At 44.5% G+C, this 27589-nt stretch overlaps 1 protein-coding gene across 5 annotated transcripts; it reads left to right on the top strand.

The window, feature by feature from the left end:
• The first annotated feature begins 664 nt into the window (after positions 1–664).
• On the top strand, positions 665–26784 carry SRSF12 (serine and arginine rich splicing factor 12). 5 transcript variants are annotated; one of them, XM_062187607.1, is made up of 6 exons: positions 692–780; positions 14800–15146; positions 15580–15647; positions 15980–16103; positions 16264–16405; positions 25678–26781. In XM_062187607.1, the coding sequence occupies exons 5-6, from the start codon at positions 16275–16277 to the stop codon at positions 26045–26047; spliced, it is 501 nt and encodes a 166-aa protein (XP_062043591.1). In that variant the 5' UTR covers positions 692–780; positions 14800–15146; positions 15580–15647; positions 15980–16103; positions 16264–16274; the 3' UTR covers positions 26048–26781. The 5 variants fall into 5 exon arrangements, with proteins under 5 accessions (XP_062043586.1, XP_062043591.1, XP_062043590.1 ...); XM_062187606.1 differs by having other exon boundaries at positions 15938–16103; XM_062187602.1 differs by lacking the exons at positions 14800–15146; positions 15580–15647 and adding an exon at positions 14575–14681 and having other exon boundaries at positions 665–780; positions 16002–16103; positions 25678–26784.
• The last annotated feature ends 805 nt before the right edge of the window (positions 26785–27589 follow it).

Below are 27589 nucleotides of genomic sequence, written 5' to 3'. Positions count from 1 at the left end.
CTGTTGCCTTTTGCGTTTTAACTCTCCGACGACGTGCGTCCGCTCCTTCATTCGCCATCCGTCCCCCTCTCTGGAATGGAGACGCTAAGGGACGGACTTCGCCTGCCCACTGCCACATCCCACTTCTGCAACAGTGCCTGACGCATGGCAGGTGCCCAGCCAACACGTGAGAGCGCGCGCTCATCGCCGAAGAGTACGCCCTAAGCGAATCATGGAAGAAGAACCAACGCGAAAAAGACAACCAAATGGAGCAAGACCGCCCGGTTAAAACGCTCAAGACCCGAGGGGGCAGCAGGCCCCGCCGCCGCCGCGGTGCAGGGCCGAGCCTGGCTGCCGCGCGCCTCAGCGCGGCTCGCACCTCCGCCCTCGCCCACCAGCCCCTCGGCTGCCCCTCCGCGTCCCCCAACCCGAGGCTCACCTGCCGCGCCCGGCGCACGCCCTCCCCGGGCCCCGCGGCCTCCGGGCCCGCGCGCCGCCCCCGTCGGGCCGCCCCCGGCCGGGACCCCCGGACCCCCGCCCCCGCGGTCCGTGCGGCCGGCTCGCGCCGCACAGCGCCCCCTCCGCGCCGGCCTCTGCGGCTGCGCGCTGGCGGGGCCGAGGCCGAGGGGAGGGGGTCGCGCTGGGGGCCGGCGGAGCTGCTGTGGCGGCGGCGGCGGCGGGAGAGCGAGCGAGCCCAGCGCCGCGGGCAGAGCCGGAGGGGACGGAGGACGCGGACATGTCTCGCTACACGAGGCCCCCCAACACGTCCCTGTTCGTCAGGAACGTCGCGGACGCCACCAGGTGAGCGGCGCCGGCCGCAGGTGGGGGCGCGGGGGAGGGTCGGGTAACGGCCGAGGCCCGGGAGGCCCGCGGGGCGGGTCGGGCCTGCGCGGGCCGCGGCCGACGCGCCCGGGCCGGGGAGCGCCGAGCCCGCGGGCTTCTCCGGGCCTGGGCGGGACTCGCGCCTCCGCCCTCGCACGCCGCGCCGCGCCGGGGGGCCGGCGGAGCGCCGAGGCCGCGCTCCCTTTGTGGCCGCGCCGGACGGAGGCTGCTGGCGTGTGGCCGGCCCTCGGGGGGTTGGGGACGGGGAGAAGGCGCGCCTCGGGCCTCGCCTCGGGTCCGGGTCTGCTCCCGGCTGCACACAGTGTTACCCTGTGTACAAAAGAGAACTTGGGCGAGTGGGATGGATGCGGTTTGCTCCCAAGTGCTGAGCGCAGTGAGAACACCCTCTGTGTAACGGGGTGGGTGGACTCCGCCTGCTTCATTGGGATGCTCCCGCGGGAATTCCGCCCCCCGGGCGTCTAAAGATGGACGTTAAGGAGCGATTCCTTCATACGGCACTTTGTCCTTAATAGGAGCCGGAGGGGTGGGGATGGGGGCGGGCATGAGGAGACATTTCCTTGTCGCTGGGCACCAGCCCCTCTAGGTGTGCAGTGTCGCCTTATTATGCGCAAGGGAGGCGAGCTGAGGCGCAAGAGTTTTCGCCTGGGGCGAGATAGGAGCTCTGGACTCCGTGGCCATCTGGAGTGACCATAGTTGACCTTTGAGGAGTGAATGTGGTTGCTGCAAATACAGATGCCGCGACCGCAGACTGAGTTCGTGTATTCTAGTTAACATCTAAAGCTGCCTCGTTTACGTTTCTTCTCTTGTTTATCAGTACGGTATCTAGAAGACACACGCAAAATCTGTGATTTAGGTAGAGATAAATAAATGAATCCCACAATGAAACAGACTACTTGACGACTGAATGAGCATCCTGTCTCTCCAGTATGTTAAAGAGAGGGGTGGGGGGTTTCCAGGGTGATGGTCAGGGCGGGCGGCCGGGTGGGATTATAAATGAGTGAAGCTGTCAGGTTGTGAGGCACCACAGGACCGCGGGCTGTAGCAAACGCAGCAGGACGTGTGCCTTCTGAGGGGAATTGTCTGCTGAGCTCCCGCTGAGAGCCGCCATGCAGTCATTCAGATTCCTTGTTGCCTCGTTTTCCAAAGTTTAAAGAGAAGGCGCAAATCCAGATTTTGTGTATGTAAACTCAGTTTTCAAAAATGTCAGCATTTGTCAAAGTCGAATTGCATGAAGTCCCTGTTTTTTGGGTAGATTTAAAGCTGTAGAATGTTGACAATTTCGTGTTTCCAGACTTTTGTTTTTTTTAAAGGGAAAAGGTTTATTGTCGGGTGGAGGAAACCCGACAGGCCACAGACATTTTTTAAACACGTTTAAATGTTGTGCAGGCCAAATATAACACATCTGAGTGACACCATAGAGTTACTGAGGCTGAATGTAATTGAAATTAAGGGGAGTCCTTCTGCATTCTCTCACCACCTTTTAGCACTACCAGTAGGGGGCACTCAAAATCTGGGTGGTGAGTTGTAGTAATAAAATAATTGCTAATATTTGTTGACTATAATCACCATGTGCCACAAGGCATACTAACAACTTTCACAGTATAGGTTTGCACGATAACTCTACAGTATATTTTATTACCCCCACTTACAGATAAGAAACTGAGGCTTAGAGAGATTTTCTTGTCCAAGACTTGTGTAGCCAGTGAGCAGTGTTCATAAAGTAGAATCACCGCATGTGGCCTGTGTTAACCTTTTTGTGCAAGGCGTTGTACAGTGTTGGTTGTCTAGCAATATGACGCCTGAACTCATTTTACATCAGCTTTCACACAGTATGCTTATAACGAAAATTATTGGAATTAAATATTTAAAGAAATACTATGATTATATATGAATATGATTTGAAGCATATAAAAATTAAGAGAGGAAAAACTAGAAAAATGAGACGAGAAAACTCATTTGGGTGGCAGAACTTGGCTAGTACTTTTTTCCTATTTTCAAAAAAATTTTTAAATTTTATTTAATAAGGTTGTTAATTTTCAAACACAGCCAAACTTTATTTAGAATGTTTCTTTGAGGTGGCTATTTTAATGTAGACCATAAATCACAAGACTTTTTTTTTCTTTTTTAACTTTTATTTAATGAATATAAATTTCCAGTGTACAGCTTATGGATTACAATGGCTTCCCCCTCCCATAACTTCCCTCCCACCCGCAACCCTCCCCTCTCCCGCTCCCTCTCCCCTTCCATTCACATCAAGATTCATTTTCAATTCTCTTTATACACAGAAGATCAATTTAGTATATATTAAGTAAAGATTTCAACAGTTTGCACCAACATAGAAACACAAAGTGAAACATACTGTTTGAGTAATAGTTATAGCATTAAATCACAATGGACAGCACATTAAGGACAGAGATCCCACATGAGGAGCAAGTGCACAGTGACTCCTGTTGTTGACCCGACAAATTGACACTCTAGTTTATGGCGCCAGTAACCACCCTAGGCTGTCATCATGAGTTGCCAAGGCTATGGAAGCCTTCCAAGTTCGCCAACTCTGATCATATTTAGACAAGGTCATAAAAGACAGGGTGAGGATAGTAACCAATGATCCTAAGAGTGGCATTTACCAGGTCTGAACGATTATACAGCATTAAGTGGGGAAGAGGACCATCAGTACACACAGGTTGGGAGTAGAGCCATTGGTGGTAGAGTAGAGGCTATGATTACAAAGGAATGAGGCCCAAGTGCACCAAACAGGGTCCAGAACAACGGACAGAGTCTTCATTAGAGGAGCCAAGAAAGGCGCAGTCTAAGCTACAATTAAGTTTTCTGATTGAGAGGCAAATAGAACCTGACAGAAGGGGCTTGATAATAATCTGTTGGGCTTTAGGCCTTGTAAGTTAAGAGGCCCAGACCTATCTATCTCTTCACATGGGGTACATCCTAAGGGAGGTGTGAACCTCCTAGGGGAAGGCACTCTGTTGACTTTATTACTTAGCTAGCCTGGGAGGAGAGCTGGTCAGGTAAAGGCAGGTAGCATCTCTAACAAGAAATTTACAGTTCTGCCTGCAATGTTGCTGACCCTACGTGGCTGTCCCCTCAGCAGTGGTCACTTTGGAAGCTGGGCTGAGTGAAGGGCTTTTCAGCTTAGAGCCAGTAAGATCTGTGGCTCTGACCTGGAAATCCTTCAACTCCAGGGCAGGTCCATTTCCAGTGATCCAACTCTTGGCAGAGCTGCCAGGGCTCTTCACAAGTTGACTTCTGCTGAAGCCCAAGCTTACCACATTGAAAGCCACTGCAGTGGACTGGCCTGTTGGGTCTCCTTGAGGGCAGATCACTGTACAGATCAGCCATTGATAGGCCTGCCACCCATTGCTTCTGATGCCTAGCTTTCTTTTCCTCCTGGTTTTTGTTAAAGCAGACCAGAGGATGCAAGTCAAGGGAGTGCCCAAGTCTCATCTCTAATCTTCGGTGGCCTGAACTACAAGTCTATAGTCACAGGCTTGTTCTGTAGTAGTTTTTCTAAGGTAGACAATGCCCACGAGGAAAATTATATTCTCACTTAAAAACTTTCTTTCCCTTTGGTCTGAAAGGGAGGTTTTTTCTACTTACTGTTTACTTCGCTGATGGCGAAGTAAATCTAGCTGTGAGATAAATCACAAGACATTAAAAAGTGTTGCACAGAATCTTGATGGGAATGAAATTGAGCCCAAGAATTAAAGAAAAATCTTAGTTAATTTTTAAAGTTTTAATGTTAATTTCTACTGGTGAAACAAAATTTGAGTCAGGAAAAATGCTTTAGTATCTTTGCTTTTTGTTGTGTAGAAGACTAAGTTTTTAAAATGTCAAGCACAGTATACTAATTAATGAAACAAAGTAATATCCAGATCTCCTCTTGTCTTGGGAACTACAGCCAGGTACCTCTCTTGGACGATTTAGTAACATTCTTTGGTTTCAGTGTATATGAAGCTTTGTGTTTCAGTGGGAGTGCAATAAAAACATTACACAGAACTCACCAGCATTTGTGATGTAAAGTCTCAGCAGGCTAGGAATAGAGGGGAACTGCTTCAGCCTGTTAAAGGACATCTTAGAAAGCCTAGCTTAATGGTGAAAGACCGAGTGCTTTCGCTTGAAGGTTAGAACAGCAGGGCCAGCTTTCGGCCTAGCGGTTAAGCTGCCCTATGGGATACCAGCATCCCTTATCCATGTACCTGGGTTCCGGTTACAACTCTGCTTCTAATTCCAGCTTCCTGGTAATGCGCACCCTAGAAGACAGCAGGTGATGACTGACGTATTTGGGGCCCTGCCACCTACATGGGACACCTGGATTGAGTTCTGAGCTCCTGGCTTCAGGCTGGCTTAGGCAGCTATTATGGACATTTGGGGAGTGAATCAATGGATGAGAGATCTCTCTGTAGCTCTCTGTCTCTGGGTCTACCTTTTAAATCAGTAAAAAAAAATTTTTTTTTAAATAGATAGTAACAAGTATGCTCATTCTCACAACCTCCACTCAACATTTTTAAAACAAATTTCAGTCTCTTTTATTTTTATTTATTTATTCTCATTTTATTTGAAAGGCAGAGAGAGAATGACTTTCTCAAAGAGATCGTCCATCTGCTGGTTCACCCCCACAAATGCCTGCAGCAACTGATTCTGGGTCAGGCCAAAACCTGAAGCCTGGGATTAGTCCAGGTCTCCCAAGTATTTGAGCCATTGCTTGCTGCCTCCCAGGCTGCATGTTAGTGAGAAGCTGGATAAGAAGAATTGATGAGACTCAGTCAGGAACTCTGAGACGGATATGGACATCCACATAGCAACCTGTCATGCCAAATGTCTGTTCTTCCAGTCAGCTTTTTAAAAAGATTTATTGGCCGGCGCTGTGGCTTAACAGGCTAATCCTCCGCCTTGCGGCGCCGGCACGCCGGATTCTATCCCGGTTGCCCCTCTTCCAGACCAGCTCTCTGCTATGGCCCAAGTGCTTGGGCCCTGCACCCGCATGGGAAACCAGGAGAGGCACCTGGCTCCTGGCTTCGGATCAGCGAGATGCAGCAGCCATTGGAGGGTGAACCAACGGCAAAAAGGAAGACCTTTCTCTCTCTCTCTCTCTCTCTCACTATCCACTCTGCCTGTCAAAAAAAAAAAGATTTCTTTATGACTATAAAATAAACTGAAAGTATGTCAGTGTAAAAATTAAAACAAAGAAAAAGGAAAGAGGGAGGGAGCGTGGTGGGAGCGTGGGCAGGAGGGAGGGTAGGGTGGGAAGTACCACTGTGTTCCTAAATCTGTATATATGAAATACATGAAATTTGTTCACCTTATTTAAATAAAAATTATTTTAAAAAGGAAATATTCATACTGAACTGTTTGGGTAAACTACTGAAGTCTGCAATTTACTTTGAAAAGCATCAAAAATAAGAATTTAGAAATGCATATGTGAAAAAGTAGAGTAATATGTTAATTTTGAAATCTGGGTGGTAGATTTTTTTCATCACACAGTTCTTTCAACTTTTCTGTATGTTTTAAAAACTTTATAACAAAATGTTGGAAAAAGAAAACAATATTTATTTATTTATTAGAAAGTCAGAGGTTAGACTTCCAGAGAGAGAGGGAGAGACAGAGAGAGGCCTTCCATCTGCTAGTTCACTTTCTAGATGGCTACAATGGTCAGGGTTGAGCAAAGCCAATGCCAGGAGCTTCTTCTGGGTCTCCCACATGGGTGGCAGGGCCGAAACACTTGGGCCCCTCCATTCAGCATTTTTTTGCAATTCCTAACCAATGAAGTAAGTCAAGAAAGTGAAATAAAAAGCATAAAAATAGGGGGGCCAGCATTGTGGAATAGCAATTAAAGCTACTGCCTGCAATGGCAGCATCCCCTAGGGGTGCTGATTCGTGTACAGGGCGCTCCATTTTTAATCCAACTCTCTGCTAATGGCCTGGGAAAGCAGCTAACGATGGCCCAAGTGCTTGATTCCCTGCCACCCTCATGGGGGATCCAGAAGCTGCTCCTGGCTTAGTCCCAGCTATTGCGGCCATCTGAGAGTGAACCAGTGGATGGAAAATAATCTCTGTATATCTCCCTCTCTCACTGTAGCTCTGACCTTGAAATAAATAAATCTTTTTCTTTCTTTTTTTTATTTTTGACAGGCAGAGTGGACAGTGAGAGAGAGAGACAGAGAGAAAGGTCTTCCTTTGCCGTTGGTTCACCCTCCAATGGCTGCCGCAGCCGGTGTGCTGTGGCCGGTGCTCCACGCTGATCCGATGGCAGGAGCCAGGTGCTTCTCCTGGTCTCCCATGCGGTGCAGGGCCCAAGGACTTGGGCCATCCTCCACTGCACTCCCTGGCCACAGCAGAGAGCTGGCCTGGAAGAGGGGCAACCGGGACAGAATCCGGCGCCCCGTCTGGGACTAGAACCCGGTGTGCCGGCGCCGCAAGGCGGAGGATTAGCCTATTGAGCCGGCCTATAAATCTTTTTTTTAAAGTCATAAAAATTGGAAAGGCAGCGGTAAAACCAGTCCCCTTTGGTGACATGTTTGTTTACATAGAAGACAATAAAAAATTAACAACAAAACTACTGTAACTCACAATGAGTTTAGTAAGTTAGAATTGTGAACAATTAAAAATAATGAAATTTAAAAAACAATTCCATTTAACCATACCATCAGAAAGCATACTTAGGAATAAATTTAACAACAACAACAAAAAAGAAATTAAAAATCCTTTGCATTGCAAACTCTGACATATTGCCAACAGAAATTTTAAAAGACCTAAATAGATATCTATATATGCCATATGCATGGATCTATAAAGAAAAAATGTGTACAGGGGAGGATGTTGTGGTATCATGGACTGAGCCCCTGCCTGGGACACCAGCGTCCCATATCAGGGTTAGTTCAAGCCCCAGCTGTTCTGCTTTAGATCCAGCTTTCTGTTGATGCACCTGGGAAGGCAGTGGATGTTGTCTCTGCCACCCACATAGGAAACCCAGATGGAGTTCCTGGCTCTTGGCTTCAGCCTTGCCCAGGCCTGGCTATTGGTGGGCATTTGCATTTGGCAGTAAACCTGGGAATGGAAATCTCAGTTTCCGTCTGTTCGGCTCTTCCCTCCCCTCACTCATCACTCTGCCTTTCAAATAAATAAATTAAATTTATATATGGTGTGGTGCTGTGGTGTAGCGGGTTAAGCCACCTCCTACAGTGTTGGCATCTCATATGGGCACCAGTTTGAGTCCCGGCTGTTCCACTTCCAGTCCAACTCTCTGCTATTGCCTGAGAAAGCAGTAGAAGCGTGGGAGACTGGGAAGAAGCTACTGGCTCCTGGCTTCAGATAGCCACAGCTCCAGCTGTTGCAGCCAATTGGGGGGTGAACCAGCAGATGGAAGACCTCTCTCTCTCCCTCCCTCTCTCCCTCTCCCTAACTCCCCCCCCCCCGTAACTTTGACTTTCAAATAAATAAATATATCTATTTAAAAATCTATAAAAAATATATCTATGTAAAAAAAAAGACTCTGCTTGAGACATGGCACCTGTATCCCTTATCTGAGTGGCTGAATTTGTCTGTGGCTTCTCTTCCTAGTCCAGCTTCCTGCTGAGAGGCAGCAGGCAATGTCTCAAGCAGTAGCCCCCTGCCTCCACTTCGGAGACCAGGATTGAGTTCTGGGCTCCTGGCTTCACCTGGCCCAGCACCAGTTGTTGCAGGCATTTGGGGAGTGAACTAGCGATGGAAATCAGTCAGTCTCGGTCTCAATCTCTCTCTCTCCCCTTTCAAAGAAATAATGATAAAAAACAAAAACAAAAAACCTGCCCAACTGTTACTTTAATGACTAAATGGAAAAGATTGACAATACCAATTGTTGATAAATATTGGCACCCCTTGGAGTATTATACTTTGCTGGCAGGAGTATAAAATAGTACACTTTGCAGAACTGTTTGGCAGTTTCATAAAAGTTAATTTTACACTCATACATCCTCTTTAACCCAGGAGTTCTCCTTCTGGGTATTTAACCAAAATAATTGGCCTATAAAGCATAAAAAGATGTTGTATTACACTGGTTCATTAGGTAAATTAACAGTAAAATTCCTTCACTTCTTTTCCTTCAGAATGCCAGGGTTGGAAGATATTAATGAGGAGATGGGGGATGTTGTGGGGGATGTTAGTGGGTTTGGCCACGTTGGAGATTATGTAGCAAAGCTGAAGGCAGGTTTATCCTTCAGCCACCTTTCCTTGTCAGGGAGGCAGCACAGAGAACTGGACAGAGCTCTGGAAAGCACACTTACCGTAAGGTGCACTGTAGCACAGCTTGCAATTTAAAACATTTTTAACAAGGAGATATCTTAAATGTTAGTCTACAGAAAACTGGATGAATACATTGTGGTTTATTCGTAACAGTGCTATTTAAAGTAAAAATGAGTGAACTGGAACTACCTGGAGAAATCTCATGGGGCGGGGGAAGAAGCTAAGGTACAGAAATACACATGGTTTGGTGTCATTTATGTAAAAAGTTTACATTTATGTAAAAATAGACATAAATACATTCACAGTAAAAATATAGTTATGCCAGGGAATGATGAGCAGTAAGATTATTTCTAAGATTATATTCTAAGAAGAATATAATTTTATTTCTAAAAAATACTGAAAGTTATAGCAGATACAGTAGGTATTGAGAATAAAATAAATCTTGTTGGTGGGTATATAGGTTATTTGTTTCATTATTCTCCATACTTTCCTGACCTGAAGATCACAGCAGAAATGCAAAAATAGAATAACGGCCAGCAGTGGGGGATTGGAGCTGGTGGCCAGCGTTTTGGAAGAGACCTGTTCCTTGAGATTCCCATTGTCCTTGGCATTCAGGACTCCAAACCTCTGACACACACAGTGCTCCAGCCTTTTTTTACATGTGATCTGAGATACATGTCTTGTTAGCCCCTCATAAATGGGTGATGGATTGTTTGCCTTAGAGGACCTTTATTTGTGTTCTAGCTTTGCTACCTCGCTTTGTTACAGGTTGTGAATACCTGTGTAGAAGGTAACTTCTCTCATCCTTAGTCTCCTTGACTCTCAAGTGGTACCAGTAATGTGTTCTTCTCTATTGACAAGCAAGTCTATGTATATTGAGTGCTTCCTGTGTGGCTGTGCTAAGTACAGAGATATGCTATACTGCCTTAGCAATAATTCTCAATCTCAGAATTTCTTATGAAACACTTAAAAAAATTCAGCGTAGGAATGGGCATTTACCCTAGCAGTTAAGATGCCTGTATCCCACATCAGAATGCTGGCTCCAGCTCCTGCTAGTGCAGTTCCTGGGAGGCAGCAATAGTGGCTCAAATAATGAGGTTCCTGCCACCCCTGTGGGACCTGGATTGAGTCCCTGGGTCTGGACTTTGGCCCAGCCCAGTTGTGGCCATTTTGGGCATTTGGGAAGTGACCTAGCAGATGGGAGCTTTGTCTCTCTGCCTCTCATAAATAACACTTTTGGGGCTGGTGTTGTGGCACAGTGGGTTAAGCTGCCACCTATGTGACACCAGTATGCCCAGTAGCCTGGCTGCTGCACTTTCAATCCAACTTTTTGTTAATGAGCCTGGGAAAGCAGAGGAAGATGGCCCAAGTGCTTGGGCCCCTGCCACTCATGTGGGAGTCCCAGGTGGAGTTCCAGGCTCCTAGCTTTGGTCTGACCCAGGGCGGGCCAAAACAGTCATTTTGGTGATTGAACGAGCAAATGGAGGACCTATCTATCTATCTGTGTAACTTTGCCATTCAAATAATAAATAAATATTTAAAGAATAAAATAAAAATAGATAAAACTTTTTCAAAAATTAAATGTAACTGGAACTTACTATGGGAAACATCAGTTAGGTCCAAAGTTAATCTGTCAGGCTGGGGTGCCTGTTTCTGTAACATCACCTTCACAGGTGATTCTAAAATGCAGCCATGTTTGAGAAGCTAGGAGCAGAAATTGTGTTTTTCTTGTTTTCCCATCATATCTGTAGAGCTTTGCACACAGTAGATGCTCAATAAATATTTTCTGAATGGATAAATGAAAGAAAAGAGATATTGTTGCCATCTAAAAGTTAACAGTCTATGAGGGAAGGCAGATAAACGAAATGAAGTAGGTCATGATAATGACGGCACTGCCTGGCCTACAGTGGATGCTAACTCCTGAGTCTCCATCTCTAGCCTTAAATACCTCTAGTCTTCAGAGAAAACAAAATAATTTGCATAATCACAATTTTCAGTTGTTTGTAGAACTCTTAGAGATGTTCCACCATCACCTCAAAGTCTGTATCTAAACCTGAGGGCTCAGCCTTTTTCCCCCTCTTCATCCAGCTCTGTTCTCTAACATCTAATTTCTGTCACTAATGTTTGTCCAGACTAACAGCTCTGCAGTCATCTTTGAGCCGCTTGCACAATATGTTTTGAAGTACTCTTATTTCTCCTGAACCACATTTTGCGTTCACATTGATGCTGAATCCCTCCATCTCCTGGAGGAGGGATGGTGGTGGAGAACCCAGGCCTGTGTCACGCTCGAAGTGTGATTCCAGCTCTCCCTTGCTGGCTCCTGAACCTTAGGAAGCTGTCTGTCTGGTCCCCATCTTATAAACAACTGTAAGGTTGCTGTGAGAATCAGGTGGTCTTAAGATGAACAGTGGATAATATGTAAATACATTACAACTGTCAGCTATTACTGCTAAATATTTAATCTCATCATTGAAATTGTACCACCATGAAGACAATAATAATATTCAGTACTTATCACAATAGAAAGCATATAGGAGGCTCAAAATACTATCAAATTTGAGAATATGTTAGTTATTTTGCATTATATTTTTTTGTTAAAGCCGAAGAAATAATCTTAGGACTTCTTTAGAATCTAGTTATTTCTATCTGAAAATAAAATTAACATAAATATAAACTTACAGTGAGGCAAATGAGTGTGTTTTAAGGAAACAGTGAATTATTAAATCTTTAATGCAAATAACTTCTTTTTTTTTTTTTTCTTTTTGACAGGCAGAGTGGACAGTGAGAGAGAGAGACAGAGAGAAAGGTCTTCCTTTTTGCCGCTGGTTCACCCTCCAATGGCTGCTGCGGCTGGCGCATCTCGCTGATCCGAAGCCAGGAGCCAGGTGCCTCTCCTGGTCTCCCATGCAGGTGCAGGGCCCAAGCACTTGGGCCATCCTCCACTGCCTTCCCGGGCCATAGCAGAGAGCTGGACTGGAAGAGGGGCAACCGGGATAGAATCTGGAGCCCCAACCGGGACTAGAACCTGGCGTGCCGGCGCCGCAAGGCGGAGGATTAGCCTGTTAAACCACGGCGTGGCCTAATGCAAATAACTTCTAAAGTCTATCTACCAGGCCAGTGTCTTGAAATTTCTCCACCTTTATTGTGCTTTTTAAAAATATGAATATCCTTCGGGTGGGCTTTGGCATAGCAGTTAAGTTGCCGCTTAGGATACTTGCATCCAATATTGGAGTGCTTGGTTGAGTACTGACTACGCTGCTTCCAGTTCAGCTTCCTGCTATGTGCACCCTGGGAGGCAGCAGGTGATGGCTCAAGTACCTGGAACCCTGGCTCCCACATGGGAGACCCAGATTGAGTTCCAGGTTCTTGGCTTTGGCCTGCCCAGCCCAGCTATTGTAGGCATTTGTAGAGTGAATCAGCCAAAGATCTCTGTCTTGCTGTCTGTCTCTGCCTTTCAAATAAAATGGGTTTTTTTTGTTTTGTTTTGTTTTTGTTTTTGTTTTTTGACAGGCAGAGTTAGACAGTGAGAGAGAAAGACAAAGTTCTTCCTTTCCATTGGTTCACCCCCCAAAATGGCCGCTATGGCCGGCGTGTTGCGCCGATCCGAAGCCAGGATCCAGGTGCTTCCTCCTGGTCTCCCATGTGGGTGCAGGGCCCAAGGACTTGGGCTGTCCTCCACTGCCTTCCTGGGCCACAGCAGAGAGCTGGACTGGAAGAGGAGAAACCAGGACAAACTCTGGCATCCCGACCAGGACCAGAACCCGGGGTGCTGGCGCCTCAGGTGGAGGATTAGCCTAGTGAGCCACGGCGCCGGCCTCTTTTTCAAATATTTATTTATTCAAAAGGCACAGTTACAGCAAAGAAGACAGAGACCTTCCATTCACTGGTTCACTTCCCAGATGGTCACAACAGCCAGGCTGAAGCCAGGATCCTGGAACTCCATCAGTGTCTTCCACATGGATTGCTTGGGACCAAGCATTCAGGCCATCTTCCATGGTTTTTCCATGCATAGTAGCAGGGAGCTACACTGGAAGTAGAGCAGCAGCTGAAACTCGAACTGGCACTCATATAGGATGCTGGCATTGCAGGCGGCTGCTTAACCTGCTGCATCCCAATGACAGACCCTATTCATACTTTTAAAAAGTATTTGTTTATGGGGAAGGTGTTGTAGCATAGAGAGTAAAGCTGCAGCCTGCGACACCAGCATCCCATATGGGTGGGCATATCCTAGCTGCTCCATGTCCAATCCAGCTCCCTGCTGGTGACCTGGGAAAAGCAGTGGAAGATGGCCCAAGCGCTTGGACCATGTGGGAGACCTGGGTGGAGCTCCTGGGCCCTGGCTTCAGCCTGGCTCCTCCCTTCCTATTGAGGCCTCTTGGGAAGTGAACCAGTGGATGGAGGACCTCTCTGTCTCTCCCTGTAACTCTTTCAATAAATCTTTTAATATATTTTTTTTTAATTTTTGGGACTGGCATAGTTCCCTTGCCATTTGGAGAGTAGACCAGTGGATGAAAGATAACTCTCTCTCTGTTCCTCTCTCTCCCTCTCTTTCTTATTTTTTTAAAAAAGATTTATTTATTTGTTTATTTCAAAGAGTGAGAGAGGCAGAGAGAGAGAGAAGTCTTCCATCCGCTGGTTCACTCCCCAAAATTGCCATAACGGCCAGAGCTGGGCTGATCCGGAACCAAGAGCTTCTTCCGCGAGTCTCCCACATGGCTGCAGGGCACCAAGGACTCGGGCCTTTTTCCACTGCTTTCCCAGGCCATAGCAGAGAGCTGGATAGAAAGTGGAGCAGCTAGGACTTGAACAGGCACCCATATGGGTTGCCGACACCACAGACAGCAGCTTTACCCACTATGCCACAGCACCGGCCTTTTCCCTCCCTTTCTATAATTCTGCCTTTCAAATAAGTAAATAAATATTTTTTTAAAAAGCATGAATAGGGGGCCGGCAATGTAGCATAGTGGATAAAGCTGCCACTTGCAGTGCCGGCATCACATTTGGGCGCCGGTTTGAATCCCGGCTGCTTCACTTCCAATCTAGCTCTCTGCTGTGGCCTGGGAAAGCAGCGGAAGATGGCCCAAGTCCTTGGGCCCTAGCACCCGTATGGGAGACCCAGAGAGGCTCCTGGCTCCTGGCTTCAGATCGGCGCAGCTCTGGCTGTTGCGGCCATCTGAGGAGTGAACCAGTGGATGGAAGACCAACCGACCTCTCTGCCTCTGCCTCTCTCTGACTCTGCAGTTCAAATAAATCAATAAATCTTAAAAAAAAAAAAAAAAAATGGATATCCAGTCCCTAATCCAGACTTTCTGAATCAGAATATGCAGGAGATGCCTGAAAGTCTAATTTTTCCTTCTTTTTTTCCCTTCCTTTTGAAACCTTGAGTGATTCTTAGGCAGTTTCAGATAATGCTGGTCTAGATGCTATACTTTCTTTTGAGGGTTTCAACAGAATTTCTGTAGGCAAAATATTTTAATTCAGCTATTCGTATTTCTTTGCCTTATTTCTGAAACACTTCAGGCCTGAGGACTTGCGCCGTGAGTTTGGTCGATATGGCCCTATAGTAGACGTTTACATTCCACTTGACTTCTACACTCGCCGCCCAAGAGGATTTGCTTATGTTCAATATCCTTTATTTTACTGTGTGCATGTGAATATACTGCATACATATGTTTAAATGTGTTCAGGAGCATATGTTATGGAATTAATATTGCCTAATTAAATGTGTTTATTTCTTTATCTCAGAAAATCTAAACCAGTCCACAGTAGCTGGCAAGCGCCCCCCAGTTTGAACCAACCTGTTAGCTAGAATCCAAGCATAAACCAAGCAGGCAAGACAAAAGGCACCTAAAGTTCAAGCATCAAGGAGTAAAGAGGGAGGGTGGACACAGATATAAAGACCTGGAAGAGGGGAAGTCTTTATCAAGCAAAAGACAAAGCCAACACCAGGTTGAGACTTCGGCTTTCCTACATTTACTCAGAGTTCCAGAGTCAAAGCCAAGTCTGATTTTGTTGGTTCTGCGTCTCTTATAAAGTCCATCTTGCAAGCCATAAAGAGTAAAGGTCAAGGTTCAAGATCAAGTGAAATTGAGGTAATTGCCAAAGTCTCATTTTGTATTGCATTTCTTGAGCTTTTTCTGTTTGCTATTTTTTAAAAATAAACCAATGAACAACTTCCTGAAAGACAGCTATTCAAGTATTTTGTATAGCTAATATCCATTATACTTAGGTTTACTATTATATAATTTATATGATAAAGGAGTTCAGTGGGGGTATTACAAACCAGTATATGTAACTCCAAATGTTTATAGATTGCTTCTCTGTAGTTCTTTAATATTTAGATCCCAAGTATTAAAAACATAAAATAATGTTTAAAGTGCTGATTCAAAGGTAGATATCATTTTTAAAGGGCCAAATGAGGTTTTGTTTTAGTTCACTTGTATGTGTACAGTTTTGTTTATAAGTAATTTCTCCTAAATGTCATAATTAAAAAGCCTTTTAATGAAAGAGTAATTTTAATTTCAGAATAAAGGCTTCTGCATCCTGATATTTTCAGTGAAAAACCTGGTGGATCCTTTATCCGAAAGAAGGGAGTGAGTCCTGAACAGTTTATATTTATAATGCTAATTTTGGACTTAATTTTTTTCTCATATTTCAAATTATACTTGTATATTGCAACCACACAAGCAGTATACATTAAAAGTAAGTTACATGTTTATTTCTGTTTTTATTTTTAGATTCACTTTTCTAAATCATAAGTAGGATATTTGTTTTCATAATAAAAAAGTAAAACTGGGTTTTTTTCTGATTATTCATATTATGTGGGAAATGTGAGCTTAATAACTTGAACTTGTTTCCTGTGTCTTCCATTTCACATGTAAAGAATACTTTTCAAATATTTTTGCTTGATACATGATGTTCAAAGTGTCCTTAACGGCTAGTCATATTTGAAGATGTTCGAGATGCTGAAGATGCCCTTTATAACCTCAATAGAAAGTGGGTATGTGGCCGTCAAATTGAAATACAGTTTGCACAAGGTGATCGCAAAAGTAAGTGTGACTAAACATCAGCTCTTGCTTATTCAGAATGAGTTTACGCAGTGACAGACTTTTGCACGTAAAATTCTTAAGAAGTGATACTAGTTGCGTGGCTGAGACCGAGGGTTTTGGGTAATAGACTCTGTGGCTAGCCTCACTGTTCATGTTCCAGCACCAGGGCAGATGAAGTCAAAGGAGCGGCACCCTTGCTCTCCCAGTGAGCACCGCAGGTCCAGGAGCCCCAGCCAGAGGAGGACGCGCAGCAGGAGCTCTTCCTGGGGGAGGGACCGGAGACGGTCCGACAGCCTGAAAGAGTGAGTGCGGGGACCAGAGCCTGGAGGTTCTGCCTCTCCTCATTTTGTTCAATGAAACAGTCAGCTTTGGTAGAAAGATACGCTCTTCTCCACTTAGCATGTTGCTTAGTTATGGGATACTGTTTGAGTTCGTGACACATTTAACTTTTTTAAATGGAAAAATAATATATACTGAAGAAAACGTCTCAACAGACAAGGTGAGAAACAATCGATACATAAAATTTTTCTAAATAAGCCCAACAATTCAGAATCTTGAGTTCTGCAAATGATTAAACATACAAGAAATATAAAGTCACTTATGAAAGGAAGTTGACTAATTTAGTGTAAATTGATTTACTTATAAGTGGTAAATTATTAGCAAGAGTAAATTCTGAGTTTTGGAGGAGGACATAAAAAATAGTAAATTTGGGTGGGAAGGGGTATCTGCAGTTTATCTACTTTGCTAGCCATTTTTTCTATTAGAATTGGAGTAAACCACAATGGAAATTAATTACATGGCAAAATGGTTGTAATAATAACTGAAATTGTATTGGCATGCCTGCATTCTTTTTTTTTTTTTAAACTTTTATTTAATGAATATAAATTTCCAGTGTACAGCTTATGGATTACAATGGCTTCCCCCTCCCATAACTTCCCTCCCACCCGCAACCCTCCCCTCTCCCGCTCTCTCTCCCTTTCCATTCACATCAAGATTCATTTTCAATTCTCTTTATATACAGAAGATCAATTTAGTATAAAGATTTCAACTGTTTGCACCAACATAGAAACACAAACTGAAACATACTGTTTGAGTACTAGATAGAGCATTAAATCACAATGTACAGCACATTAAGGACAGAGATCCCACATGAGGAGCAAGTGCACAGTGGCTCCTGTTGTTGACCCAACAAATTGACACTCTAGTTTATGGCGCCAGTAACCACCCTAGGCTGTCGTCATGAGTTGCCAAGGCTATGGAAGCCTTCCAAGTTTGCCGACTCTGATCATATTTAGACAAGGTCATAAAAGACAGAGTGAGGATAGTAACCAATGATCCTAAGAGTGGCATTTACCAGGTTTGAACAATTATACAGCATTCAGTGGGGAAGAGGACCATCAGTACACACAGGTTGGGAGTAGAGCCATTGGTGGTAGAGTAGAGGTTATGATTACAAAGGAATGAGGCCCAAGTGCGCTAGACAGGGTCTAGAACAAAGGACAGAGTCATTATTAGAGGAGCTAAGAAAGGTGCTGTCTAAGCTACAATTAAGTTTTCTGATTGAGAGGCAAATAGAACCTGATAGAAGGGGCTTGATAATAATCTGTTGGGCTTTAGGCCTTGTAAGTTAAGAGGCCCAGACCTATCTATCTCTTCACATGGGGTACATCCTAAGGGAGGTGTGAACCTCCTAGGGGAAGGCACTCTGTTGACTTTCATTAAACATGTATAGAATTTATCTATAATTTTCTCATAAGCATGTACAGTTCCAAGGTGAACTCTGCCCTTAATGATGAGCATTTGCAGCAGTATCTTTTTAAAACAGATTTATTTATTTATTTATTTATTTAAAGGCAAATAGACACAGAGAGAGATCTTTCATCTGCTGGCTCAACCTCCAAATGGCTGCAATAGCTGGTGCTGGAACAGTCCAAAGCCGGGAGCCAAGAACTCCATCTGGGTCTCCCACATGGGTGGCAGGAATTCAAGTACTTGAGCCATCATCTGCTGCTTTCCCGGGCATATTAGCAGGGAGCTGGATCAGAAGCCAAGTAACTGGGACTCAAACTGTACTCGGATATGGGATGCAGGTGTCCAAAAGAGGCTTAATTCGCTGCACCACAGCACCCATGTCTGCAACCATATCCTTGCTGTCTGACCAGGTTGACTGTCCGAGACCTCACATAGCTTCAAATCAGGCTGGCCACCCAGGCTATTAACTTTCAGTCTCTTCATTTTCAATGCCCAGAGCTTAAACAAGAAAAAATAACATAATCAGAACTAAAGAGACTGAGTCATTGCCCGAAGTCCTTAGTTCTAAAACAAGACTGTGAAATAGCCTGACTCCTATCCCTCCAGCCAAGTGGAACGAAGGGTGGTAAGAAGAGAAAACCGCATCTTTGTTCTTTGACTTTTTACTATTAATATATCCTGATTGCTAGAAAATACAGTCTAGTCAGAGCTCTCAAATCTTATATGTCTGAGAAGTACTCTCCTTTGGTGTGAACCACATGCTTTGATTTTTTGGCCCATCCTTGAGTAGGTTTGTTTAAGCTCCTTTTCTTTCTTTCTTTCTTTCTTTCTTTCTTTCTTTTTTTTTTTTTTTTTTTTTTTTTTTTTGACAGACTGAGTGGACAGTGAGAGAGAGAGACAGAGAGAAAGGTCTTCCTTTTTGCCGTTGGTTCATCCTCCAATGGCCGCTGCGGCCGGCGCACCGCGCTGATCCGAAGGCGGGAGCCAGGTGCTTCTCCTGGTCTCCCATGGGGTGCAAGGCCCAAGCACTTGGGCCATCCTCCACTGCACTCCCTGGCCACAGCAGAGAGTTGGCCTGGAAGAGGGGCAACCGGGACAGAATCCGGAGCCCCAACCGGGACTAGAACCCAGTGTGCCGGCGCCGCAGGTGGAGGATTAGCCTATTGAGCCGCGGCACCGGCTTTAAGCTCCTTTTCTAAGTCAAAAAAACCCAAGTCAAGATTGGGCCATCAGCAAGATTACTGAAGAACTACTTAGAAAAAGCTATAGCGTGTCTTGGAACTTGATCCTTTTTATCGTCATTATATAGTAACAATATAAATCTTCCTTACATTTTATGGAGGAAGATCCAGGTTTGTCCCATGGCTAAGGGACACTGGCTATTTGAGGCTTAGACTATGATATATAGTTTGTATGCTCAAAGACAAAATTATGTTTATAGAACTTAAGACGCAGCCAGCACCGTGGCTTTACAGGCTAATCCTCCGCCTTGCGGCACCGGCACACCGGGTTCTAGTCCCAGTTGGGGCACCGGATTCTATCCCGGTTGCCCCTCTTCCAGTCCAGCTCTCTGCTATGGCCCGGGAAGGCAGTGGAGGATGGCCCAAGTGCTTGGGCCCTGCACCCGCATGAGGAGAAGCACCTGGCTCCTGGCTTTGGATCAGCACAATGCATCGGCCATGGCGGCCATTGGAGGGTGAACCAACGGCAAAAAGGAAGACCTTTCTCTCTGTCTGTCTCTCTCTCACTATCCACTCTGCCTGTCAAAAAAAAAAAAAAAAAAAAAAGAACTTAAGACGCGCTGGCGCTGTGGCTTAACAGGCTAATCCTCCGCCTTGCGGCGCCGGCACACCAGGTTCTAGTCCCGGTTGGGACGCCGGATTCTATCCCGGTTGCCCCTCTTCCAGGCCAGCTCTCTGCTATGGCCCGGGAAGGCAGTGGAGGATGGCCCAAGTGCTTGGGCCCTGCACCCGCATGGGAGACCAGGAGAGCCACCTGGCTCCTGGCTTTGGATCAGCGAGATGCGCCGGCCGCAGCGGCCATTGGAGGGTGAACCAACAGCAAAAAGGAAGACCTTTCTCTCTGTCTCTCTCTCTCTCTCGCTATCCACTCTGCCTGTCAAAAAAAAAAAAAAAAAAAAGAACTTAAGACGAGGTGAGAAGGCTAGGCATTTGGCCTAGCAGTTAAGATGTCCATATCCCATATTGGAGTGCTTGGGTTTGATGCCCAGCTCTGGCTCCTGACTCCATCTTTCTGCTAATACAGACCTTTGGAGACAGCAGTGATGGTTCATGTGATCAGGTCCCTGCAACCCACATGGGAGACCTAGATTGAATTCCTGACTCCCAGGTTCCTAGGCCCAGCCCTAGGCATTGTGGGCATATGGGGAGTGAACCAGTGGGTGAGGGATCTCTCTCTCTTCCGGGCCCCCTTTTACTCCCCACCAAGATTTTTTTAATTGCCTATCAAATTCACTGTTGAAATGAGTTTTTAGTTATTTTTTATTTTTAAAAAAGTATTTATTTATTTGAAAAACAACAGGAGGAGGGAGGAAGATCTTTCATCCTCTGGTTTACTCTCAAAATGGCCACAATGCCAGGTATGGGCCACACTGAAGCCAGGAGCCTGAGACTCTATCCAGGTTTCACATGTGGGTGGCAAAGGACCAAACACTTGGGCCATCCACAGCTGCTTTTCCAGGAACATTTGCAGGGAACTAGATTGAAAGAAGAGTTTTTCGGCCGGCACCGGGGCTCACTTGGCTAATCCTCCGCCTGCGGCGCCGGCACCCCAGGTTCTAGTCCCGGTCAGGGTGCCGGATTCTGTCCCTGTTGCCCCTCTTCCAGGCCAGCTCTCTGCTATGGCCCGGGAGTACAGTGGAGGATGGCCCAAGTGCTTGGGCCCTGCACCCCATGGGAGACCAGGAGAAGCACCTGGCTCCTGGCTTTGGATTGGCACGCCGGCCATAGCACACTGGCCATAGCGGCCATTTGGGGGGTGAACCAACGGAAAGGAAGAACTTTCTCTCTGTCTCTCTCACTGTCTAACTCTGCCTGTCCAAAAAAAAAAAAAAGTGTTTCAAATGAAAGATTACATAAAAGATATATATATGTGTGTGTGTGTGTATGTTTAAAAATAGAATAGTGCGGCCGGCGCCGTGGCTTAACAGGCTAATCCTCCGCCTTTCGGCGCCGGCACACCGGGTTCTAGTCCCGATCGGGGCGCTGGATTCTGTCCCGGTTGCCCCTCTTCCAGGCCAGCTCTCTGCTATGGCCCGGAAAGGCAGTGGAGGATGGCCCAAGTGCTTGGGCCCTGCACCCTCATGGGAGACCAGGAGAAGCACCTGGCTCCTGGCTTCGGATCAGCATGATGTGCCGGCCGCAGCGGCCATTGGAGGGTGAACCAATGGCAAAGGAAGACCTTTCTGTCTGTCTCTCTCTCACTGTCCACTCTGCCTGTCAAAAAAAAAAAAAAAAGCCTAATGTATACTATAAGTACATATGGTATATGTGGTGTTACCTTGGACTAAGAAAGTCTTTTATTTTGCCTTCCCTGGATGTAGAAATGAAAACTAGTTTGCTGCTGTTACTATGAATTCTTTGAGCCACAGGACTTTTCTCTTAGTCATATTTATATCCCCTGCACTTAACAGTAGTCCCTAGCTCATGTTATTACCTAAGTCTTTGCTGACTTCATATTAGTTAATATACACATTACGACTCTAATGTTCCTGAAGAATCAAAATTGCCCCAAGCCGCCTTTTCTTTAGTCCAAATATAGCCTTTTGTTTAAGAATGTTTTTCCATTTTGTTTTCTATTTACAAAATGAATGAAACTTAATAATTTCTAAGACTGTGCACTTATTCTGGAATATTCTGTGTCAATATAGGCACACCTTCCAGAGTTCTCCCTTCCTCTTCTAGATCACTCTCCTTCATTCTGAAGAATTTTCAATGTTTTTAAAAGTACAGGCATGCTGGCGGTGATACATTTTTGAAGGATATTTTTCTGTGGATAACAGAGATTTTTTTTCTTCCTTTCTTTTTTTTCTTTTTCTTTATTTTTTTTAAAGGCAGAGTGACAGAGAGGAGCCCAGAATGCCTACAACAGCCAGGGTTGGGCCAGGCTGAAGCCAGGAACCTGGGACTCAGGCTGGGCCTCCCACATGGGTAGCAGAAACTTAAGTATTTTGGCCATTATCTGCTACCTCCCAGGTGCATTAGCAAGGAGTTAGATCAGAAGCAGAAAGCCGAGATTTGAATGGGATGTCTCAGTTAGTGGCTTAACCCACTTTGCCACAATGCCAGTACTGCTCTTTTTTTTTTTTTTTTTTTTTAATTCTTAGGTCTTCCATCCACTGGTTCACTCTCCAGTTGGCTGCAACAGCCAAAGTTGCGCCAGTCCAAAGCCAGGAGCCAGGAGCCAGGTGCTTCTTCCAGGTCTCCCACATGGGTGCAGGGGCCTAAGGACTTGGGCCATCTTCTACTACTTTCCCAGGCCGTAGCAGTGAGCTGAATCAGAAATGGAGCAGCCGGGACTTGAGCCAGCACCCATAAGAGATGCCGGCACTGCAGGCGGTGGCTTACCCACTACACCACAGTGCCAAGTCCAAGTACTGCTCTTTTTTAATGATGTTTTTCTGCTATCCAGTCAGCTGTCAGTCTTAGTGTTGATCCTTTGAAGGTGAGTTGTCCTTTATTCTCTGGCAGCTTTTCAGATTTTTGACTTTTGGTTTTCAGCATTTTCACTGTAATGAGCCCAGTCTAGTTTTATTTTTACTCTACCTGGAGTTTATTGAATTTGAAATTCTGAGTTAATGGCTTTCATTAGTTTTGGAAAAGTCTGGGCCATTATCTCTTTGTTACTGCTCTGCCTTATTGAACATTTACTCTTGGCTATGTGATTATTCCACACATACATCTTATGCAAACTTCCTTTTCTGGGGGCAGTTGTGTTGGCCCAGTGGGTTAAGCTCCCTACTCAGGCTACCTGTCAAGTGGGTGGTTTGAGTCCTGTCTACTTTTGTTTACTTATTTGAAAGGCACAGTGACAGAAAGCAGTGGAAGATGGTCCAAGTACTTGAGCCCTTGCCACCCACATGGGAGACCCAGGATTAAGCTCCTGTTCCAGCCCTGGCTGTTGCTGCCATTTGGGGAGTGAACCAACAAAAGATACTTGTGTCTGTCTGTCTGTCTCTCAAATAATCAATCTTTTTTTAAAAAACTGCTTGTTTATTTCTATGGATTCCAGTTTTCCACTGAAATTCTCCATATTTTCATCTGCCTTGTCTTTTTCCTAGTTTTTGGAACATATTACTCAGTAATTTTTAAAATTCTGTCTGATAATGCCAAATTCCAAATCACTTTGGATCTGTTTGTCTTTAATTTTCCTTTAAGGCATTTTTACTTCAGTAATTTTTGCCTATTTTTTCATACACTTCAAATCTTTTTCATTGGCTGTTGGGTGAAAATTCAAGCAGTTGAAATCATAGATTGTTGCCCAAGCTTCTTCAACTTTATCAGCTTTTAGGGGCCTGAACTGCAGCCCCCCACCTAGCCCTGTGTCTCTCATTTCAGCTCTGTTCTTGAATTTCCCAATTGCTGTTTTTTGCTGACCTCTTGGAGTCGCATCCAATGCATAAGATGGCCAGTGACATAAGGAGATTCACAGGCAGATTCGCAGGCAGAGTTTAAGAGTTCTTTTGGGGCTGGCGCCATGGCTCACTAGACTTATCCCCCACCTGCAGCACCGGCACCCTGGTGGGTTCTAGTCCTGGTTGGGGCACCACATTCTGTCCCGGATGCTCCTCTTCCAGTCCAGCTCTCTGCTGTGGCCTGGGAGTGCAGTGGCAGATGGCCCAGGTCCTTGGACCCTGCACCCGCATGGGAGACCAGGAGGAAGCACCTGGCTCCTGGCTTCGGATCAGCACAGCGCGCCGGCTGCAACGCGCTGGCCATAATGGCCACTTGGGGGGTGAACCAACAGAAAAAGGAAGACCTTTCACTGTCTCTCTCTCTCTCTCTCACTGTCTAACTCTGCCTGTCAAAAAAAAAAAAAAAAAGAAGAAGAAGAAGAGTTATTTTGGTCTGTATATGTATAATTCCCTTGTCTCTGGGATTTTGACTTCTCATGTCCCAGCCATTTGGTTAGCTCTGAATTCCAATGTCTGTCTCTCCAGCTTAGTCAGACAGCATTTTTGTACACAAATGCCCCATGCTATCCTTTGGAAAGCGATCTTAGTAAAAGAGCCAAGGCTTGTAATGCCTCAAGTTCTGCTTGTGTTAGTCAGTCTCCAATGCCTTCACTCATTTTACAGATGTCGTACAACTTTTTCATATACTTCTGTGGGAAGATTGGTCTAATACAATCTGCTTTATCAGGCCGGCACCGCGGCTCACTAGGCTAATCCTCCACCTGCGGCGCCGGCACACTGGGTTCTAGTCCCGGTCAGGGCGCCGGATTCTGTCCCAGTTGCCCCTCTTCCAGGCCAGCTCTCTGCTGTGGCCCAGGAATACAGTGGAGGATGGCCCAAGTGCTTGGAGCCCTGCACCCTCATGGGAGACCAGGAGAAGCACCTGGCTCCTGGCTTCGGATCAGCGCAATGTGCCAGCTGCAGCGCACCGGCCACGGCGGCCATTGGAGGATGAACCAAAGGCAAAAGGAAAACCTTTCTCTCTGTCTCTCTCTCTCACTGTCAAAATAAATAAATAAATAAATAAAATTTTTTAAAAATCTGCTTTATCAAGCAAGACCCAGAAGTCCTGCATCTGGGTTTTAGCATTATTTGATGTAACTTATTTCTTTCCTCTCTCCTTTTAAAAATCTTACTCCCTCCCCCAATTCAGGATTTTGCACCTCATTATGTGCTGTGCAATCAAGATTAAATATGCAGGACCTTTTTCAGAATTGACCTTTAGATATCCAGTAATGTAAACCTCTCTTGGTCAGCACAGGCATTTGACAGTGGAGCCATCACTTGGGATACCTACACCCCCTATCAGAGTGCCTAAGTTTGAGTCCTGGTTCCATTCTCCATTCTAGCTTCCTGCTAATGTGCACTCTGGGGACAGTAGGTGATTGCTCAAGAAATTGGGTCCCAGGGCCAGTGCTGTGGCGTAGCAGGTAAAGTCACTATGTGTAGTGCCGGCATCCCATATGGGCGCCAGTTCGAGTCCTGGCTGCTTCACTTCCAGTCCAGCTCTCTGCTATGGCTGGGAAAGCAGTGGAGATAGCCCAGGTCCTTGGGCCCCTGCACCCCCATGGGAGACTTGGAGAAGCTCCTGGCTCCTGGCTTCAGATCTGCCCAGCTCTGGCCATTGCAACTATTTGGGGAGTGAACCACTGTATAGAAGACCTCTCTCTCTGCCTCTGCCTCTGCCTCTAACTCTGCCTTTCAGGTACATGAATAATCTTTAAAAAGAAAACAAACAAACAAACAAATTAGGTCCCTGACACCCACATGGAGGAACCAGATTGAGTTCTGGACTTCAGTCTTCAGCCTCCACCTGTTGTAGGCATTTGGGGAGGGAACTTTCTCCCTCTCTCTCTCTCTCTCTCTACCTTTTAGAAAAAAAAGTTGAAGTCACTTTAATCTTTAAAAAAGTCTTTTGGTCATATATTCTAGTATAGCAAATATTGCAAACTTTTCCTTTATGTTTAAACTAAAAGCATGCATAATGAATCAGAATTTTTTATATATTATAAAAGAGTAACAGTAGTAAAAACATAACTACTGTTACATAAAGTGTCTAAGTTCCTGAGAGTGTTTCTTAACCTGTTGTTCTGTGTGGAAAACGTGCTTTAACATTATGAATGTTTGCAGGTCGCGACACCGGCGGTTTTCTTACAGCCAGTCTAAGTCTCGTTCCAAATCACTACCAAGGCGGTCTACCTCAGCAAGGCAGTCAAGAACTCCAAGAAGGAATTCTGGTTCCAGAGGACGATCAAGGTCCAAGTCCTTACAAAAAAGGTCCAAGTCAATAGGAAAATCACAATCAAGTTCACCTCAAAAGCAAACTAGCTCAGGAACAAAATCAAGATCACATGGAAGACATTCTGACTCCATAGCAAGATCCCCATGTAAATCTCCCAAAGGGTACACCAATTCTGAAACTAAAGCACAAACCGCAAAGCATTCCCATTGCCGGTCACGTTCCAGATCTCGGAGTTACCGTCATAAAAACAGTTGGTGAACAGCAACAAAGGAGTACTACATAGTCTTTAATATAAATTATTAAACCTCTTATTATGTTAAATAAAATTCTTCAAGGCTTACAGAAAATGTGAATTGATACTAGTTACTTTGGGCATATGGAAGAAATAAAATCCTCTAGCTTTGGATTAATAAAGATTTGGTTTCAATGTAAGGGCCCACACCACAAATTATGATGTGTCTGATGTTACATTTTACATACCATTTTTTGTTTACATTGTAGCAGAAAGGTACTTTTCAAAGGAAGTGGGTAAAATGGAAGTAATTTAGAAAATAATTAGATTTTATTTTTTACTTTAAAGCACTTTACATTCATGTAAAAAGTAATTATGAGTATATAATTACCTAAGGTGGACTTAAACTATTTGACACCTATTTCTCTGTTGTATCTTCTATTTAAACTTGGGCCAATTCCTGGTGAGTATTAGTTCAAATTACAAAATCTGATTTCCCCAAAAGTAAAATTTATATAGAGGTCAAATATCCAAAAGATAAATTTTTCCCCTGTGTTCAAGGATACATTTTTATGGGGTAGAACAATTTAGATATAGCAACAGGAAATTCCATCCTGCACCAAGTTCACTTCAGAAATATCAAAACAGTCAATAAATACTGAATTTTGATTATGGAGTACAAAAATCAAAATGTAAAAATATTTATATTAAGTCTTATACATTTGAAGAGTGGTACATTTTGTATACAAATCATATTTTATACCATTATTTCTACATACCTACTTTTCATCCGCTATTTAATTCATTCTTCTTAGAGCTCCAGCTCAAGATTTTAAATTATATAAACTGTCTTATTATTTTTGAAAGAGTATTTAGTACCTGTATTATGAAATTCAAGACTACGTGGTCAAAAAACAACTTGACAGTATTTGAATTTTACATGACTCGACCTTTCATTTTTTAAACCAAATAACTGTTGATATTTACTGTTTTGTAGTTGTTATAACTAAGAATTTCTTTTAAAATGTGTTTGTAGTTTACATTTTTCAGAGGGTTTTGGTAGTATTTGTGATAAAATGATTTTACATATGATTATTATGGGGGATATATTTATAGAGCTCTACTTGTATACCTTGTTGAATTATATTATTGAAACTTAAAAGTTCTCAGTCCATATAGTTAATGTTTGTATCTAGAGTGCGTAAGAAAAACGTGTCTTGTCTTATATTTTAGCATACAGGAGCCAGCGTTGCTTCTGTTTGTTTTAAATACAAATCCCATTTTTCTTTGCATTTTAGATCCTATATGTTAGAAACAAGTTTACAGAATAATTTGTATGCTGGTAATATTTGGACAAGTACCCTAAATTCATGTATATTGTACTTTATGAAAAGATTTTCTCTATTTAATCATGCCAAAATTTATTTCAGAATTACAACTCTTGGAAGTATTCAGCTATAATAAAATTTAGTTATACAATTATGTGGCACTATGGAAAATTTAAATGGGAGTCTGAAAAATAAGATATTAATAGTAATTATGTTTTCTAAATGAGTTCACACACATAA

Source organism: Lepus europaeus, chromosome 3, assembly GCF_033115175.1.
Source record: "Lepus europaeus isolate LE1 chromosome 3, mLepTim1.pri, whole genome shotgun sequence".
NCBI classification, from domain to species: Eukaryota; Metazoa; Chordata; class Mammalia; order Lagomorpha; family Leporidae; genus Lepus; species Lepus europaeus.
Note: the sequence above shows the minus strand (reverse complement) of the source record. Positions and strands in the feature narration are given on the sequence as shown.